The sequence below is a fragment of the Hippoglossus hippoglossus genome, chromosome 21 (genome assembly GCF_009819705.1).
Source record: "Hippoglossus hippoglossus isolate fHipHip1 chromosome 21, fHipHip1.pri, whole genome shotgun sequence".
Lineage (NCBI taxonomy): Eukaryota > Metazoa > Chordata > Actinopteri > Pleuronectiformes > Pleuronectidae > Hippoglossus > Hippoglossus hippoglossus.
The window spans coordinates 3,591,162-3,606,887 of NC_047171.1; the positions used below are offsets into that span (position 1 = coordinate 3,591,162).

Here is a 15,726-nt window from a genome sequence, read left to right on the forward strand (position 1 = left end):
CCCGCACTACATCTCCCAGAGGACACCGCGGTGCCTTCCGAGGAGGTTTCCACATGGAGAGACATGAGCAGAGACTCGAGTGTCCAATCAGGCACCAGCTGGGCGGGGTTAAGAGGCGGGTCTGCAGCGAGCTCCTCCAATCAGAGCAACTGCTACGAGAAACGCTACACGTGCTCACATATTGACGAGGATCAGCCAATGAGGAGGTTACATGAAAAATAACACTTTTTATTTGATTAATCGAACATTTCACAAGTAAAAAAGATCAAATTAAAGCAGAAGCCGTTCACTGTACAAGTAAAAAACAAGTGCTTCACATTATGTTACAGACAGACAAGAAAAAACTGATTATTACACACGTCAGGAATCAGCATCTCGTCAAGTTTATGTAAAAACCAACACACAATTAGATCCTGTATTTGTACGTACACACTTATTTTCAAAACTATGATAAACTAACTGTACAAAGTTAAACCAAGTGTAAAAATCTTGGTTTTATTCTCTCCTTGCAAACACCCAGATATTAATATGACACACACGGCTGCAATCGGCGAATTTGACCTCAACAGACTAACGGATGACAAATTCACAACAACGTGAACTCATTTTGCCACAGACTCCGCTCGAGCTCAGCAAATCCAAAGTGGTTTGTCTCTGGACACAAAAGGCCCACGTCTCCTTTCCTTCCAAACATTTGTGTAACTGTGATGATATTTCTGCAGCACACAGTCCGTCAGTCGTCGACAATGCTCAGCAGGCCGCTCAGCTTCAGTCTGCAGGCCAGCTCTTCCTCTTGGCTCGCCAAAATCTGCCGCTCAAGCTCCTTCAGCCGCCACGCCATCGACACAGGGATGGTTTTAGGCCACGTTGATTTCTCCAACACATCATCAGGCTCCTGAAAGGTCCAGACAATGAACATGTATAAGTACTGCAATATGTACTTGCAAATATGTCATTCGTAAATGAAGCCAAACTTTCCCTCTTCTTAATAACAACTTGAAGAAATGACCCTGAATCCCTGAAGGAGAAGTGATGTCGTACCTGTGTCAGTGTGGCATCTCTCGTCTTGGCTGTGGGGGAGTAAATCATGGTTGTGGGCCTGCACAGCAGGGTGGAGGATGGAATGAAGAGCGGTGAGGACAAATGCTCCAAGGGGTCGCCATCCAGCCAACGCTGAAGCTGCTCCAGGCCCCTGGAGAGATACAGTTGTATGTTAGACGTACATATTGTACATTATTTCTGGCAAAGAAGAAGTGCAATGGAAATTATCTTTTACAGATGCAGCAGTCATGCTAAATTTAATTTAACTATTTCTTTAGTTTCTCACTCTGTCCCAAAGTTTAGCTCTATATTAAACATTATTCAGTCTTCATCCATACACCTCTGCCCTTTCAATACTGTCTATAGGAAAAATGGTATATACAATAACCATAACACCTCCAGCAAAGCTGTGTCTGTACCTCTTGCTTTCAACCTTCTCCTCCTCTAAACTCTGCAGGACTTTGTGGGCCAGCAGCTCTTGTGTTGTGGGAGTGTGTGTGATGTCCAATGACGCTGCCGCGGCCTCGAGCGGCTCCGCCGTACTGTGGAACAACCTCTGTCTGAGTGCCAGACTGGTGGGGGAGGCACACGCAGCTGCACTTGCCCTGACGACAGAAGAGGGGGGGATAAGGATGGAGGAGGAGGAGGAGGAGGGAGACGGGGACAGAGGTTGAGAAAATTGCAGAAACAGAAAATGCAATGTTATCATCATGAAGCATGAAGAGTAAAAACTGTGTCAATACATTATCAGCCTCTAATTAACTTCCCCTGGTTCACTGAAGTATTTCAGTAGACCTCAGGACGTAATAGTAGGAGCTGTTGTCAGTAACAGATTCTCCACAACAACTAAATCTCATCCAAATGATAAATGTTGCCGCAGTAAGTTGAACTGAGGAGATCAATACCCTCTCTCCTCCTCCTGCTGCTGCCGCTGCTGCTTCTCCCTGTGTGTTTGTCTGGTGGCCTGGGTCCACTCCTCAGGGGGCTGGAAACCCTTCAGGGACTCTGTGAGGAAGTAAATCAGGATCTCTCCGTCCTCTGTCACAGCATCTTCAATGACAAAACAAGACAATAGTCACAAGTTATATTGCAAGTCATACACAGTCTGTAGGCACAGGTGAAAGTGAACTTTCCAAACGAATGGCCTCACCTTCACAGGCAGGTGGTCCGGGTATCTGCCAGTCTTTCAGCTTGTGGTCAATGCAAATCACCAGCACGTCGTCCCAAGGGATCTGACTATAGCCTGTTAACACACCCTCATCTCCAGTGCCCCAGCTTCCCATGGCTGCCTCGGATCTGTTGGCCCGGGTACGGTGACCCTTTAGCCGGACCCTTTCCAGAAGGTTTTCCAGTCGTGACATTAGAAGAGGCTGACTGTGATATGAGACTGGGATCTGAGCAGCGTAGCAATAGATGGAGGAGCAGAGTTCACACCACGAGTCTAGAGAAAGGAAGAGATAAGCAAGCACAATAAGTGGATTATTGGTTTCTCTCGCACTAATAAAGACTCCAAAGTAAAAAAATAGCCTTCGTCTCAATCACTAACCGGTGGAAGAAAGCTGCTCCCACTGTGGCAGCTGCAGGCTGAGGATGGCTTCACGTAGCCAGGCCAGGTGCTCAGCTGAGTTCCAGCCCAGGTGAGGAACAAAATCTCGGGTTTCAGGCAGGCAGAACTCGCCCGGCGGCCACGAGAGTTTGCAGAGATCCTGCGATGACGCTGTGTCAGCAATGTGAGCCAGGACGGCATTGTACAGCTGGATGATGGGCGCGGGGTCCTGGGAGGGAAGACACGCGGTGCCTCGTTCCTGGCGGTGGCCGTAAACTCTGGGAGTGAACTCGCGACTCAAACTGGACTCTACAAGCTGCACCAGGGTCTGGCAGGACAGGGGGAGGGATGGTGGAGCACGGCCCAGCAACCAACGCAGAGCGTGGCTCAGCTAGAGACACACAACAAAGATGGAGAAGGTTCATTAAGACACTTAAAGAGAAAGTGAGCATCAAATTGTAATGCTCCAAAACTCACTCACCCCCTTTTCCCTTTAGCCCTACCTCCATGTATGTGTATGTGCAGTACCTGTTTGGATCCCTGGACGTCACTTGTGGTCTCTGGTATGAAGAAGAATGTGAACTCTGATATCAGTCCTTCCATGACCATCATCTGCAGCCTCAGGGCTGAGGCACAAGGCACCATGAGAGAAAGGGATCAGGATTATTTCACATGGATTAATTCAGCTAGTTTCAGCCAGACCCGCCTCATTGAATATCTAAAGTTTTGTTTCAACAGACAACTATCATTTCAATCTTAGATTGTAACAAACATGCATTAATCCCATGATTACTGATCATTACCTTCTACAAGTTTCTCTGTATCACCAGCGCCACCATCAGGTCCGGGCACCAGAATGACCAGAGGCAGTGGGCAGTGCCAGGTGCTGGTTTGCTGTAGCTGTTTAAGCTGAAGCAGAGCTGACAGCAGAGGAACATCCTGCTCGTCTTGCCCCGACTCGACGGCCGGCATGGCAGGAAGCAACATGATCAGAGCTCCCGTCCCACAGAGCTCGCAGCTCTCCTCCATTTTAGACAGGCTGTCTTCAGTCAGTGGGCCTCGGGACGCCTGGGCCACAAAAACAAAGAGAGAGGTGGTTACACAGGGCCAAGGCAGGATAAATAATATTGGTCAAGTCAAATGATTATGGTCTAGAAGATAGTTTACCTTAATAACAGTTCTTTGAATTCATACCCTTTATATTTATGCACTCTTCATTATTCTTTATTGCACACTAGCCTTTTTAGCACAGCCCTCAAAGAATGTCATGTTGCATTTCTTTGTTAATACTGAATGAGCACATGACAGATAACAGCCCTGAATCTAACCGTACATGAGCCCTTTAGAACACACATCATCTTAAAAACATTCAAGCATGTGTGTCTTCTTTGCATTTGACTTCAGTCGTCCATATAAGTTGCAGTCTGATCGAACCTTGACGCTGATGTGGACTTTGTGAGTGTGTTGTCCTCTCTCTTGCAGTGAGTTGGTGACACACAGGGTCTGCAGAGTTCCATCAGGCTGCTCCTCCCCGACCTCCGACGCCTTGTCACCGCCGAGTTTCACCTCCAGCCAGTCTGACAGGATCCTGATACAGGAGACAGGAGACAGGAGACAGGAGAGGACAAACTTAGGCCCTGTACACACCTGGCATCAACATCTGTCCTGAGAGATCCGATCACAAGTGGCCAGCGACAAGTACGCGTGTGCAGTGCTGCTGCCTACCTGTCTGCCAGGCTGGCCACACTCTCGTGGTTGCTGGGTAAGAGGAGAGCGATCTTCCAGTAGATCCGCTCCGGTGGGTCGGGGATGTTTTCTGACACCAGTGCCGGCAGGTCGAGCGGCGCCCACACCATCTCACTGAGAGCAACATCACAAAGAGGTCAAAATGCTGCTTCGTGACCACACACACACACACACACACACACACACACACACACACACACACACACACACACACACACACACACACACACACACACACACACACACACACACACACACACACCAACTCCAGACTTACTCAAGCAGCTGCTGATAGTAGTAGTGGACTCTCATCTGGTGGATTGCTTCTTGCCTCATTCTGAATAACCTTAACAAAGATTTAAAAAAACTGTCACTTACGGGCGTAGTAAAGTGACATGCGTTTCAGAGAAAGTCAACTAAAACAAAGTTGATTTAACCATCCAATTAGTCATCCTAATTAATCTAATATAAATTAGGCAATAACATGTAACAACACAAATGGGAGATGAATGTACCTGGTGCTTGACATGGCCAAGGTGCCGGCATTTCCCAGGTTGACCAGACCACGGGCCAGGTCTTCCATGCAGGGCCGTGCAGGGGCGCTGGGAGCTAGAGCCTTGAGTTTGAATCGGGGGTCCACACAGCATGGAGCTGCAGGGAAACCTCTCATCTGTCTCTTCAGCTGCCGACGAAACGTGACCACATCACGCCACCTGGTGGGACAGATAAAGGGGGAAAAGGTTACAGATGCAGTAAACCCTTATAACAATGTACGCGTGTATATACAGTACATTCAGTTTAGCTGGTGGATATTGGACTGCTGTCAAATATTTGATAATGACCAGACAAGGAAGCATCTGAGTTTCATGGTGTGGTGTATTGTGTTGCGTGATTTATTTCCATTTCCAGATTCTCAGGTTTCTTACCTTTTGATGTACTTGTGGATACGCTGCAGCTCAGCATCAAGGATTTCTTCAACCATCAGAGCAATATCTGCATTCAGAGTCTCCTCAACTAGACTGGTGCAGACCTGCTCTGTGCATTTAGCCACACGGTCTGCTTTCTCATTCACTGCCAGCCTGAAACAAAGAAATAATTCAGATACAGGCTCTGAATATCTAGGACTCAGTATCAGCAGATTGTATCATATTAATAATCCAATATTAAAGCAATCCGATAAATAAATGTCTAATTGTCATTTCCCCATTACTAAGGGGAAAAAAAACATTTGATTGAATGAGTTTTAAACTTCTTACTGGATCTCAGAGGTGGAAGTTTCCTTGATGGTCTCATCTAAAACCTCGTGGAGGATCTCTGTGCAGATGGAGCAGCTGAACTGAGCCAGGAAAGCCTTGTGCTCCTGCCTCCTCCTGGTACAGAGACAAAATGAAAACCCAATATGGGTGGGTAGTTTTTGTGATAAAACATTCTGTAGCACAAACCTGGATGTCACAAACTAAATGGAATTCTTTGTCTGACAGAATAAACGCATTAAAGAAGAAACCAACATAGGTAACAAACGTTACTTTATATGCTGCTTTCCTCTTTTTTAACCAAGCTGAGGGTAGTAATAAATGGCAGTGAGCTATAATCAACAGGCTGTGCTCATCGGACCAACCTGGCTTCTTCAAGCTTGCGTTTCTCTTCAGCAACACGCTCCTGTTCCTCCTTGATCTCGGTGGAGGACACCTCCTGCAGCAGTTGCCCCAACACCTCACTCACCAGGGACTCCACCTGCACACTGCTCTCACTGCAGAACCACAACAAGCAAAAAACACGTCAACGAGTAAAACCGACTTAATAAATCTCCACTCACTTAGTGTGGTTTACATTCAAAAAGGTATGTTACTTGAACATGTGCACAGGAAAAGCTGGTACAGAAGATGGACGGATTATAAATCGTCTACACTTACGCAAGAGCTGTTGATGCGTAGCTGGCACCCATGACAGCTACTTCCCTCGTTGCTGCTTCGACCACCTCTTCGATCACACCGTCAAGTTCAGCCATGATTTCCTGCAGTTGCAACACAGACTGTCAGTATAGGTCACTCTTGCTTTTAAGTGTACAGCACATTTAAGATAATTTCTTAAATTTCATGTCTCAGGGATGAGACCTTCTTCTCCATGTGGCCGCTGGTTATGTGGATGTGTTTAGAATAAATCCTGTAAGTTCAAGTATTCAGATCTATTACTACTCTATTGGCCCCCTTTTAAAGTATTAATTATATTAATATATTAAACTTTAAATAATCACCAAAGCTACAAGATATACAGGTAAGTGAGAATGAATTTGTTCTGAAAGTAGGACGTCCATGAGAGACGGAGCAGAGGTCTTTCCCCACCTCGTTGCTGTACACAGGCCGAGGTACGGCCGGAGGAGATGGTGCTTTGATGGGCTGAGGTTCAGGTATCGGCTGGAAGAGCTGCTGGGCATCGGCTGGGTGGGCTAACCCGAAAAGTGATTCACTCAGCACATTTGTAGCAGCTGGAGGCAGCACAAACTCAGAGGGAGTGTCGGGACGTGATGCGACCTGGGACACAGGCTCAACGCTGGGCGGTGCCTTCACCTCCAGCTTGGCAGCGAAAGCTGAGACAATGAAGAAAATCAATGATTGAGTCTGAATCTATACATTGACGTGATAAGAAGATGTTCTCGTTTCTCATAATGAATTCTGAGATGCTTACTACAGACAAATGCAAAAAGCAAAGATAGATGTTCTGTCACTATAGAATTAAGGAGTTTTATTCCTCATGTACATGAACCAGTGGGTTTACAATGCAGCATAAATGTACAGTACATGTGTAATAGTGTTAGAAGTTGTGTCGTGTGTAAAATAGACCCAGTACCTCTGAACTGGCTTGAGGAGGGCTCAGCCAGAGGGGCCTCTCCACGGAACTTGTTCTGGGAGTCAAAGCTGCTGACCGGGTTGTGCTGGGGAGCACTAGGGAGCGAGCCTCCGTTCACCACCTCCCCAATCAACACGGTTTTCTTTGCCAGGATGCACACAGACTTCTTCTGGGACAGGGGCAGCTCTGGCTCCTGGAACGCTGTCCGACTCAGCTCAACAATACTGTGAACAAAACGGTGTTTTCAACTTGATCAATATCAATGACTTATGGCTGTTAACTATGCTGAATAGTTTATGTTTAGATACACAATGTGCAGCGAAAAAAAGTTTGTTTGAGGAATCTCACAAAATTGATAATACATTTTGGACATTCGGTTTCTGATTTCATAGGCATCAGTCATCGAATCAATATCATTTCAGTTTCAAGTTTCAATCTGACGATGCTAAACATGGTCAGTTATTGTTCAGTCTAAATATTTCCACAGAATCTCGATCAGACCACGAGTAGACACGTACCCATCGCTGACATTAAGGCCGTACTGCTGGATGAAGTCAATCGTTTCTGCTGTGTCGAGGAACATAAACATCCGAGTGATGTCCTCAAGTGGAAAGGCAGTGGACCGTGGGCCTACAGTGTGAGCAATGTTCAGGGTCTTCAAGGCCTTAGCTCTGACCTGCACACAGGAAAATAAGACATAAGGGAATAAAGAAAGAGGACGAACGAACAACACAACATTCTGTCATGTGACATATCTTACACCAAGTATATTGATCAATGACTAATCGATCAAAATCATCAGCAGATCAACAATGAAACTACTTTGGTTTACAGCCGTACAAACTCATTTAGTTCATTTTGAAACTTGATTGGTGTCAATTTTTCTAATATAATTTTCGGGAACATAATCAAACTAAGAAAACACAAGTTCATGATTCTCTCCATCTCATTCATCGGTGAAAGAAAAGACTTTGTGACCTGATTGAAATATCTGTGCAGGAGGCAGCTGGCGAGGTACGAGGCTCCTTTCACCAGCTTGAAGAAGCGCACAAAGTTGTTGTTGCTGACTGCAGCGAACGCCTGAACTGCAAACTTCACCTCAGGCGAGTTACGCACGTCGTCGCGGAACTGCTGCACCTCACTGTGTGACATGAAGCGGGAGGACAGTTTTCATTAGTGTGATAGGAAAAGCAACAAAAACATCTCATAAGTCAAAGGACATGAATAAAATCTGAAAATTATCAAAGTTAGTTCTCTAAAGCAGAGGGTAGACACACCTCAAACATATTATGAACAATTAATGACTGTTAGTTATTAAATCATCCATGCGTTTGTGTGTTTTCATGACTGACCGCAGGCTGTCGCCATCATCCAGCTTCAGCAGCACATTGTACTGGCGGAACTCTGCCTCACAGGGGCAGTAGATTTGACGCATAGCCAAGTCCTGGTACATCTCTTTGAGACTCTGCAGGCACTTTGTCATGTTCTCGTTGTTGATCTTGGCATCGAACGACGACATATGCTCCTCGCAGAGATGGTGGGCGCAGTGCACGTGGAAGCGTGTGCAGTTTTCAATCAGTGACACCGTGTGTGGGCAACACAGGTGCTGCTGGATGATGTCCTGTGGGTACGACAGAGGAATGGATCAATTTGAAATACGTGTTCCATAACGTGTTGCATTTAAACCCGTGCAGATATCACAACTGGACCCTGTTCCTTATATAAATAAGACTTTAAATAAAACAGCACACGGTGAAGCAGCAGAATTAAACGGGTGAACTAACTTATTGACCAAATAGTGTTACTGCAGATTACGCTCACTCTTGTTTAGTGTTTAGATGATATTGTGAAGTTGAGGATAAATTGTAAAAGATCGTTTATGCACAGTAGCTTTGAGTTGGGTGTAGAGAGCATAAATTATTTTTACTATTCAATGGTTAAATATGAAGCAGGTCTTTACCTTACGGATGCCACGGGTCCTGTTCCAGACAAAGTCGTACCAGTCACGGTAGTTGTCATCGCCGTGGTCCATGATCTGAGTCACCAGATAGTCCATGGTCATGCTGAGCACAGGCAGGGGGCGCAAGTCATGGGGCAGGGGCTCCTCCTGGTCGGCTGATGAGCGACTGTACTCTTTGATTGCTGCAGCGTGATACACCTAGTTGGGGACAGGAGGAGACGGTTTCATTTTACTGGGTCCCTCCTGTTTTCAAAGTACCTGTAAACTCTCATTTGTAAAAAATACCAATTGTCTTTATTCTTTGACCTGCAACATTTACTTATACATTCCATGTAGCTGTAAAACAGTCACACCAACAATGTGATATTACCAAATCCTAATGACTAAACGCTAGAATGATTTTAAAAAGGTGCTTCTTTATTTTTCCTTCCCAAGTTGAAAGAGCGTATAAGTGACATACGCTGCAAAAACCTTCAGCAGATTACAAATAAAAAGTGTCCAAAAGAAACCTAATAATACCAGAGACATTATGGTAAATCTAACTGGACTGTCTCAGCTGAACACCCCCCCCCCTACATTCTCAAGTCTAAAACACATTACCATCTCTGTGCCTTGGACGACCTCGAATATGCTCAGCTGGTTCCGTGTCTCTCTCATGTACCTCTCCTTCTCTGGACACATGTCAGGACACGTCCCCACAAACACCTTGGATAGATATAGGTCCGTTCGCTTGGGACGACCTGTGCCAACATGAGATGCCCACAATTAAAATGATGTTCGTGTTTCAAAACCATGTTAACGGCGGCATTCGACTGACGCGAGGAGCAGCTTCACCTTGACGTAGGATCTTGTCTCGCTGCTCCAGGAGGCGGTACTTCTCCTCAGCGTTCTCCGCCACCTGGTCAATGAGGTGAAGGAGGGAGGAGGGCACTGGGCTCTGGGACTCTATGCTGCTCTCTTTCTGGGGCTCAGCATCAAACTGCAGAGACTTGGCCAATGTTGACTTCCTCACTGGGGAGCTGACATATTTAGAGGATGTCAGTTGGTCCGGACCAAGTACATGAAAGCTTTTAAAGCCAAACACAAACACTTTCATACCTGCGGCTAAAGTTCAAGGAGCTGCTGACTGCAGGAGCTCTGAGTGGAGGTCTTCTGGTGGTTGAGGAAGCAGCTCTGGACTCCGTGTCCTCCTGGCTTTCTCCCTGTGCCTCCTCACTTCCTGCTGCAGGTCTGCTTCCTTTCTCCCCTGGACCTTAATTTGCAGCAAGGAATTAAAGGTGATATGAAATATAGTGATAAAGACTCAATGACAACGATCTTGTGCTATTAATTGAGCTTTCATAGAGATATGTTGTATTTACTCTGCTTCTTCCTATGCCACAAGAGAAAGAGTTCATGCCGATGAAGAGATTTGCCTTTCTTCTTGGCCTTTGCTGCTGATGCCTGAAAAGAAAAAAGAAAAATAAACATCATATTTACAGCATGTATGTCCTTTCTCATCGTCACATTTAACAATCCAGGACTGGCAGGTTAGTCAAACTAACTTTTGGGATTTTCCCTGCTTGTTAGTGACAAAGCAGGTGATTCCAGGAATCAAACCTGCAAAAGATTTTGTTTTTTTAAGCTTGGTGCTTAGCTGACACCATGAGTAACAAATGAATAATGAATAAGGACTAGATTGGGAGAACGGTGATCATTTAAAGCTAGTTAAGAAAAGATCAGGTAAATTAAAATTATGAATTTCACTCACATGGTCTTCAAAGTGCACGAAGGCCAGGTTCTTGGCAGTCTTACAAAAAACCTTCGAGACTTTGCCGTAACGACCAAAGTGTTTCTCGATTATGTCCTTTTTGTTCAGGCTTGGAGGAATGTTCCTGCACTGGAGGGAGGTGCAGTCAGTGGGAGACATGCCACCGAGGCTCTCCGAGCTCTCCCTGCGCACGCCACGTTTAGCAGGGGTGACAGTTTCCAGCTGAGGGTCGGCAGCTTTTGCAGAATCTAAACAAAGATAATTGGCAATAGGAAGACAAGAGGATGAGCAGACATTAATAATGTAGGTGGCTTATATAAGTTATTTAAGATATGCACTCGAAATTATATTAAAAATAATCATAAACACACCTTGATACAAAAGGCAGATAAACACACAATGTGAATAATTAACACATCTCACCTGACTCCTCGGCTTTGTCCAGCACATCCCTGGTGAGGTCTGGTACAGCAGGTTGTGTAGCAGCCAAGCTGTCACCCTGACCTTGGACATCTTCCTTTTCTGTCTCCTCCCACTTCAGTGCCTGTTGCGGAGTCTCCTTTGTGGCCTCTCGTCTTACTGTGTTAGGGCTTTCTTTACGAAGACTACTTAGTGCCCTACCGAATAAGCCTCCCATTGGGCCGCGGGACCTCATTAGGGGCCTCTTTGAGGGGTGTCTCGGTGAATCGGATTCTTCTGAGACATCCTCCTCAGCGTCAGGCTTCTCGGGGCCACGGCTGGGGACCACTGGATCCTCCTTGCGCTTGGTGCCTTTGCCAAGTCTTGCAAATATATTTGTTTCCCCTAAGGCCTCCAGATTGTTCTTTTTCTCATCTGTGCTGGTCTCTGCTTGACCTTTGGTGTCACCAAAAGCTGGGCTCTGACCAAAACCACTAAAAACAGGTGTTGTCTGTGGCTGGGGGGGCTTAACTGAAAAGCTGAAAGAAGATGGGGTGGTGGGCTGGGTCGTGGATGCCTGGGTGGTGCTCGAACTGGAAGGAGGGGCTGGCTGGGAGAAGGTGAACTGCAGAGTATTTGTAGAACCGCTGCTATTGCTAGTTGTTAGTGGATTGTTCTGAGCAGTGACAGAGGGGGCTGCAGCAGGCTGTGAGAAGCTGAAGCCCAGTGGCCCAGACTTAGCACTTGTCAACTGAGAGAAACCAGTGGTGGTGCTGCTGGTGGTGGTGGTGGTGGTGCTTGTCTGGTTCCCATTGCTGCCAAACGGTGAGCTGGACAGGGATGTGGTTTGAGGGTTAGCAGGCTCAGGGCTGGCACTGAAGATGGGTTTGAAAAGTGCTTCATTGGCCGGCTTGAAACTGAATTCTGACGGTCCAAAGGATTTGCTCTGGGTCACGCTCTGGGTCACACTCTGATCTGTGCCAAATACAGTGGTGGGGACACTGGTAGAAGAAGGCTGCACATACGCAGACTGCCCAAATGCAAGTGGCTGAGGTTGCCCTAAGGCAGTGGTGGATCCAGAAGCCATTTGGGACTTTCCAAATCCAGGTGGCTGTTGGTCAAACCCTGGGGCCTGCTGGCTAAATCCTGCTGCCTGACCAAATGCAGAAGTCTGCCCAAACACTGAACTTTGGTTTGGTCCACTGGTCTGTCCAAAAGCTTGTGCTGAGGCTCTCCCAAAATCTGAGCTACTCATTCCTAATTTAGTCTGTCCAAACGCTGGAGCCTGGCTTGCTGTGGGCAAAGAGGAAGGCTGTGCAGATGTCTGTCCAAACACTGGAGGCTGGCCTACTGTGGGCAAAGAGGAAGGCTGTGCAGATGTCTGTCCAAACACTGGAGGCTGGCCTACTGTGGGCAAAGAGGAAGGCTGTGCAGATGTCTGTCCAAACACTGGAGGCTGGCCTACTGTGGGCAAAGAGGAAGGCTGTGCAGATGTCTGTCCAAACACTGGAGCCTGGCTTACTGTGGGCAAAGAGGAAGGCTGTGCAGATGTCTGTCCAAACACTGGAGCCTGGCTTACTGTGGGCAAAGAGGAAGGCTGTGCAGACATCAGTCCAAACGCTGGAGCCTGGGTTATTGTGGGCAAAGAGGAAGGCTGTGCAGACATCAGTCCAAACGCTGGAGCCTGGGTTATTGTGGGCAAAGAGGAAGGCTGTGCAGACATCTGTCCAAAGGCTGGAGGCTGGGTTCTTGTGGGCAAAGAGGAAGGCTGTGTAGACATCTGTCCAAACACCGGAGCCTGGGTTCTTGTGGGCAAAGAGGAAGACTGTGTAGACATCTGTCCAAACGCCGGAGCCTGGGTTCTTGTGGGCAAAGAGGAAGGCTGCGTGGACATCTGTCCAAACGCCGGAGCCTGGGTTCTTGTGGGCAAAGAGGAAGGCTGCGTGGACATCTGTCCAAACGCCGGAGCCTGGGTTCTTGTGGGCAAAGAGGAAGGCTGCGTAGACATCTGTCCAAACGCCGGAGCCTGGGTTCTTGTGGGCAAAGAGGAAGGCTGCGTAGACATCTGTCCAAACGCCGGAGCCTGGGTTCTTGTGGGCAAAGAGGAAGGCTGCGTAGACATCTGTCCAAACACCGGAGCCTGGGTTCTTGTGGGCAAAGAGGAAGGCTGTGTAGACATCTGTCCAAACGCCGGAGCCTGGGTTCTTGTGGGCAAAGAGGAAGCCTGTGTAGACATTTGTCCAAACACCGGAGCCTGGGTTCTTGTGGGCAAAGAGGAAGGCTGCGTAGACATCTGTCCAAAGGCTGGGGCTTGACGTATTGTGTTCAAAGACGAAGGCTGTGCAGACGTCTGTCCAAAGCCTTGGACCTGGCTTATTGTGTTCATAGAGGACGGCTGTGTAGACATCTGTCCAAACGCTGGAGCCTGGGTTATCGTGGGCAAAGAGGAAGGCTGTGTAGACATCTGTCCAAACGCCGGAGCCTGTCCAAACATGGTGTTTCCATGAGGTGGGGCCTGATTTGAGACAGCAGGCTGACCAAAAGCTGATGGTGGGAAAAACCCCATAGTCTGTGGCTGATTGTTGGAGCTCTGTTGTCCAAATGGTTGGAACAAGCCCGTCTTCATGGTGTTGCTAGGGGCCTGGAAAGCGCCCCCTTGTGGACTGCCGAACGGGTTGGACGGATTCATGGCGCCGATGTTTATTCCTTGGGTTATTAGTTGAAGAGATTTCTCATCCAGACATTGAAGCCACTAACAAATCTGTCTCCCAACTTCTGACGTACGACGCCCAAGGCAGCTCAACTCTGTGAAGACAGAAACGAATATAAACGCATTGGCTCGGGCCGCTAGCATGAGCTAACGATTACGATCATTGTTTACGCTAACGTTAGCTTAGCTGCTGTCCTTATTGACGCTGGATTTACACACGGGTTTAGCACAAAATGCATAATGTGCGACGTCGATGCGACAAAACCAACTCACCTCGCACAGTTTGACTCTGCTGCGGTTGTTTACTGCTTCAGCTCAAACACGTTTCCCTTCTTCCGGTGGTCCGACAGTTCCCCTGGTCCCCGCGCTCTGCTAAACCCGGTTCCGCAGAAAGGACATCCTCAAGTCGTGGCAGCTCGTAGAGGCACTTCCGGTGTAAGCCAGCTGCCTTTGATCCCACACTATGTTATTCAATGAGATATATAATCTGGTTTGTGAAAGTTTATTAGTTTTTTTAGCTCTTGGGGTTTTTGAAAGATTCAAGAAAAGCTCCACATCCATCAGATCCATTATGCATGATCTTGGTGTCTATGGATGGATAAGAACTGTGTTAGTATCAGCTACAGTGGGACTGATACTGTGCCTGAGTAAACTGTGATACACCAAAGGAGAAATGCACATTTTGATCCTTGCCTTGAATTCTACACAATTGGTGAATAACTGGCAATGATGCACAGAGATGCCACTGCTCGTGTATCGATTTATAGACTACAACCGTACCAAAGTATATGGACATGCCACGTACCAGCATGCTTCAAGACCTCCACCATCATCCCTGTCCCCAAAAAAACAAAGATCACTGGACTCAATGATTACAGACCCGTCGCCCTGACCTCTGTGGTGATGAAGGCATTTGAGCGCCTTGTGCTGTTCCACCTCAAAGCCATCACTGACCCTCTCCTGGACCCCCTGCAGTTTGCCTACAGAGCCAACAGGTCTGTAGACGATGCAGTAAACATGGCCCTTCATTTCATCCTCCAGCACCTGGACTCCTCAGGAACCTACGCCAGGATCCTGTTTGTGGACTTCAGCTCTGCCTTCAACACCATCATTCCGGCTCTGCTACAGGACAAGCTCTCCCAGCTGAGTGTGCCTGACTCCACCTGCAGGTGGATCACAGACTTCCTGTCTGACAGGAGGCAACACGTGAGGCTGGGGAAGCATGTCTCTGATTCCAGGACCATAAGCACCGGTTCCCCTCAAGGCTGTGTTCTTTCCCCTCTACTCTTCTCCCTGTATACCAACAGCTGCACCTCCAGTCACCAGTCCGTCAAACTCCTTAAGTTCGCGGACGACACCAACCTCATTGGGCTCATCTCTGGTGGGGACGAGTCCGCCTACAGGTGGGAGATTGACCATCTGGTGACCTGGTGTGGTCAGAACAACCTGGAGCTCAATGCTCTGAAAACAGTGGAGATGGTTGTAGACTTTAGAAGGAACCCAGCCCCACCCACCCCCATCACCCTGAGAGACTCCCCAGTCGACACTGCGGAGTCCTTCCGCTTCCTGGGCACCATCATCTCCCAGGACCTCAAGTGGGAGCTGAACATCAGCTCCCTCACCAAAAGAGCTCAACAGAGGATGTACTTCCAGCTGAAGAAGTTCAACCTGCCAAAGACAATGATGGTGCACTTCTACACCTGCATCATCGAGTCCATCCTCACCTC

General features: G+C 47.6%; 1 protein-coding gene across 5 annotated transcripts; it reads right to left on the reverse strand.

Annotated features, from left to right (window-relative positions):
- Window positions 1-211: 211 nt before the first annotated feature.
- On the reverse strand, window positions 212-14,396 carry mcm3ap (minichromosome maintenance complex component 3 associated protein). 5 transcript variants are annotated; one of them, XM_034574335.1, is made up of 31 exons: window positions 14,273-14,396; window positions 12,570-14,094; window positions 11,314-12,509; window positions 10,891-11,138; window positions 10,502-10,583; window positions 10,239-10,392; window positions 9,975-10,159; window positions 9,741-9,880; window positions 9,141-9,338; window positions 8,533-8,801; window positions 8,159-8,321; window positions 7,699-7,856; window positions 7,181-7,404; window positions 6,676-6,920; window positions 6,247-6,347; window positions 5,952-6,083; window positions 5,590-5,703; window positions 5,260-5,412; window positions 4,849-5,046; window positions 4,611-4,679; window positions 4,313-4,447; window positions 4,022-4,175; window positions 3,391-3,655; window positions 3,116-3,213; window positions 2,588-2,978; window positions 2,192-2,482; window positions 1,947-2,091; window positions 1,461-1,646; window positions 1,042-1,192; window positions 597-895; window positions 212-541 (listed from the first exon to the last, which is right to left on the reverse strand). In XM_034574335.1, the coding sequence occupies exons 2-30, from the start codon at window positions 13,976-13,978 to the stop codon at window positions 734-736; spliced, it is 7,416 nt and encodes a 2,471-aa protein (XP_034430226.1). In that variant the 5' UTR covers window positions 13,979-14,094; window positions 14,273-14,396; the 3' UTR covers window positions 212-541; window positions 597-733. The 5 variants fall into 5 exon arrangements, with proteins under 5 accessions (XP_034430226.1, XP_034430228.1, XP_034430227.1 ...); XM_034574337.1 differs by having other exon boundaries at window positions 11,314-12,574; window positions 12,860-14,094; window positions 14,273-14,358; XM_034574336.1 differs by having other exon boundaries at window positions 11,314-12,574; window positions 12,803-14,094; window positions 14,273-14,358.
- Window positions 14,397-15,726: the final 1,330 nt, after the last annotated feature.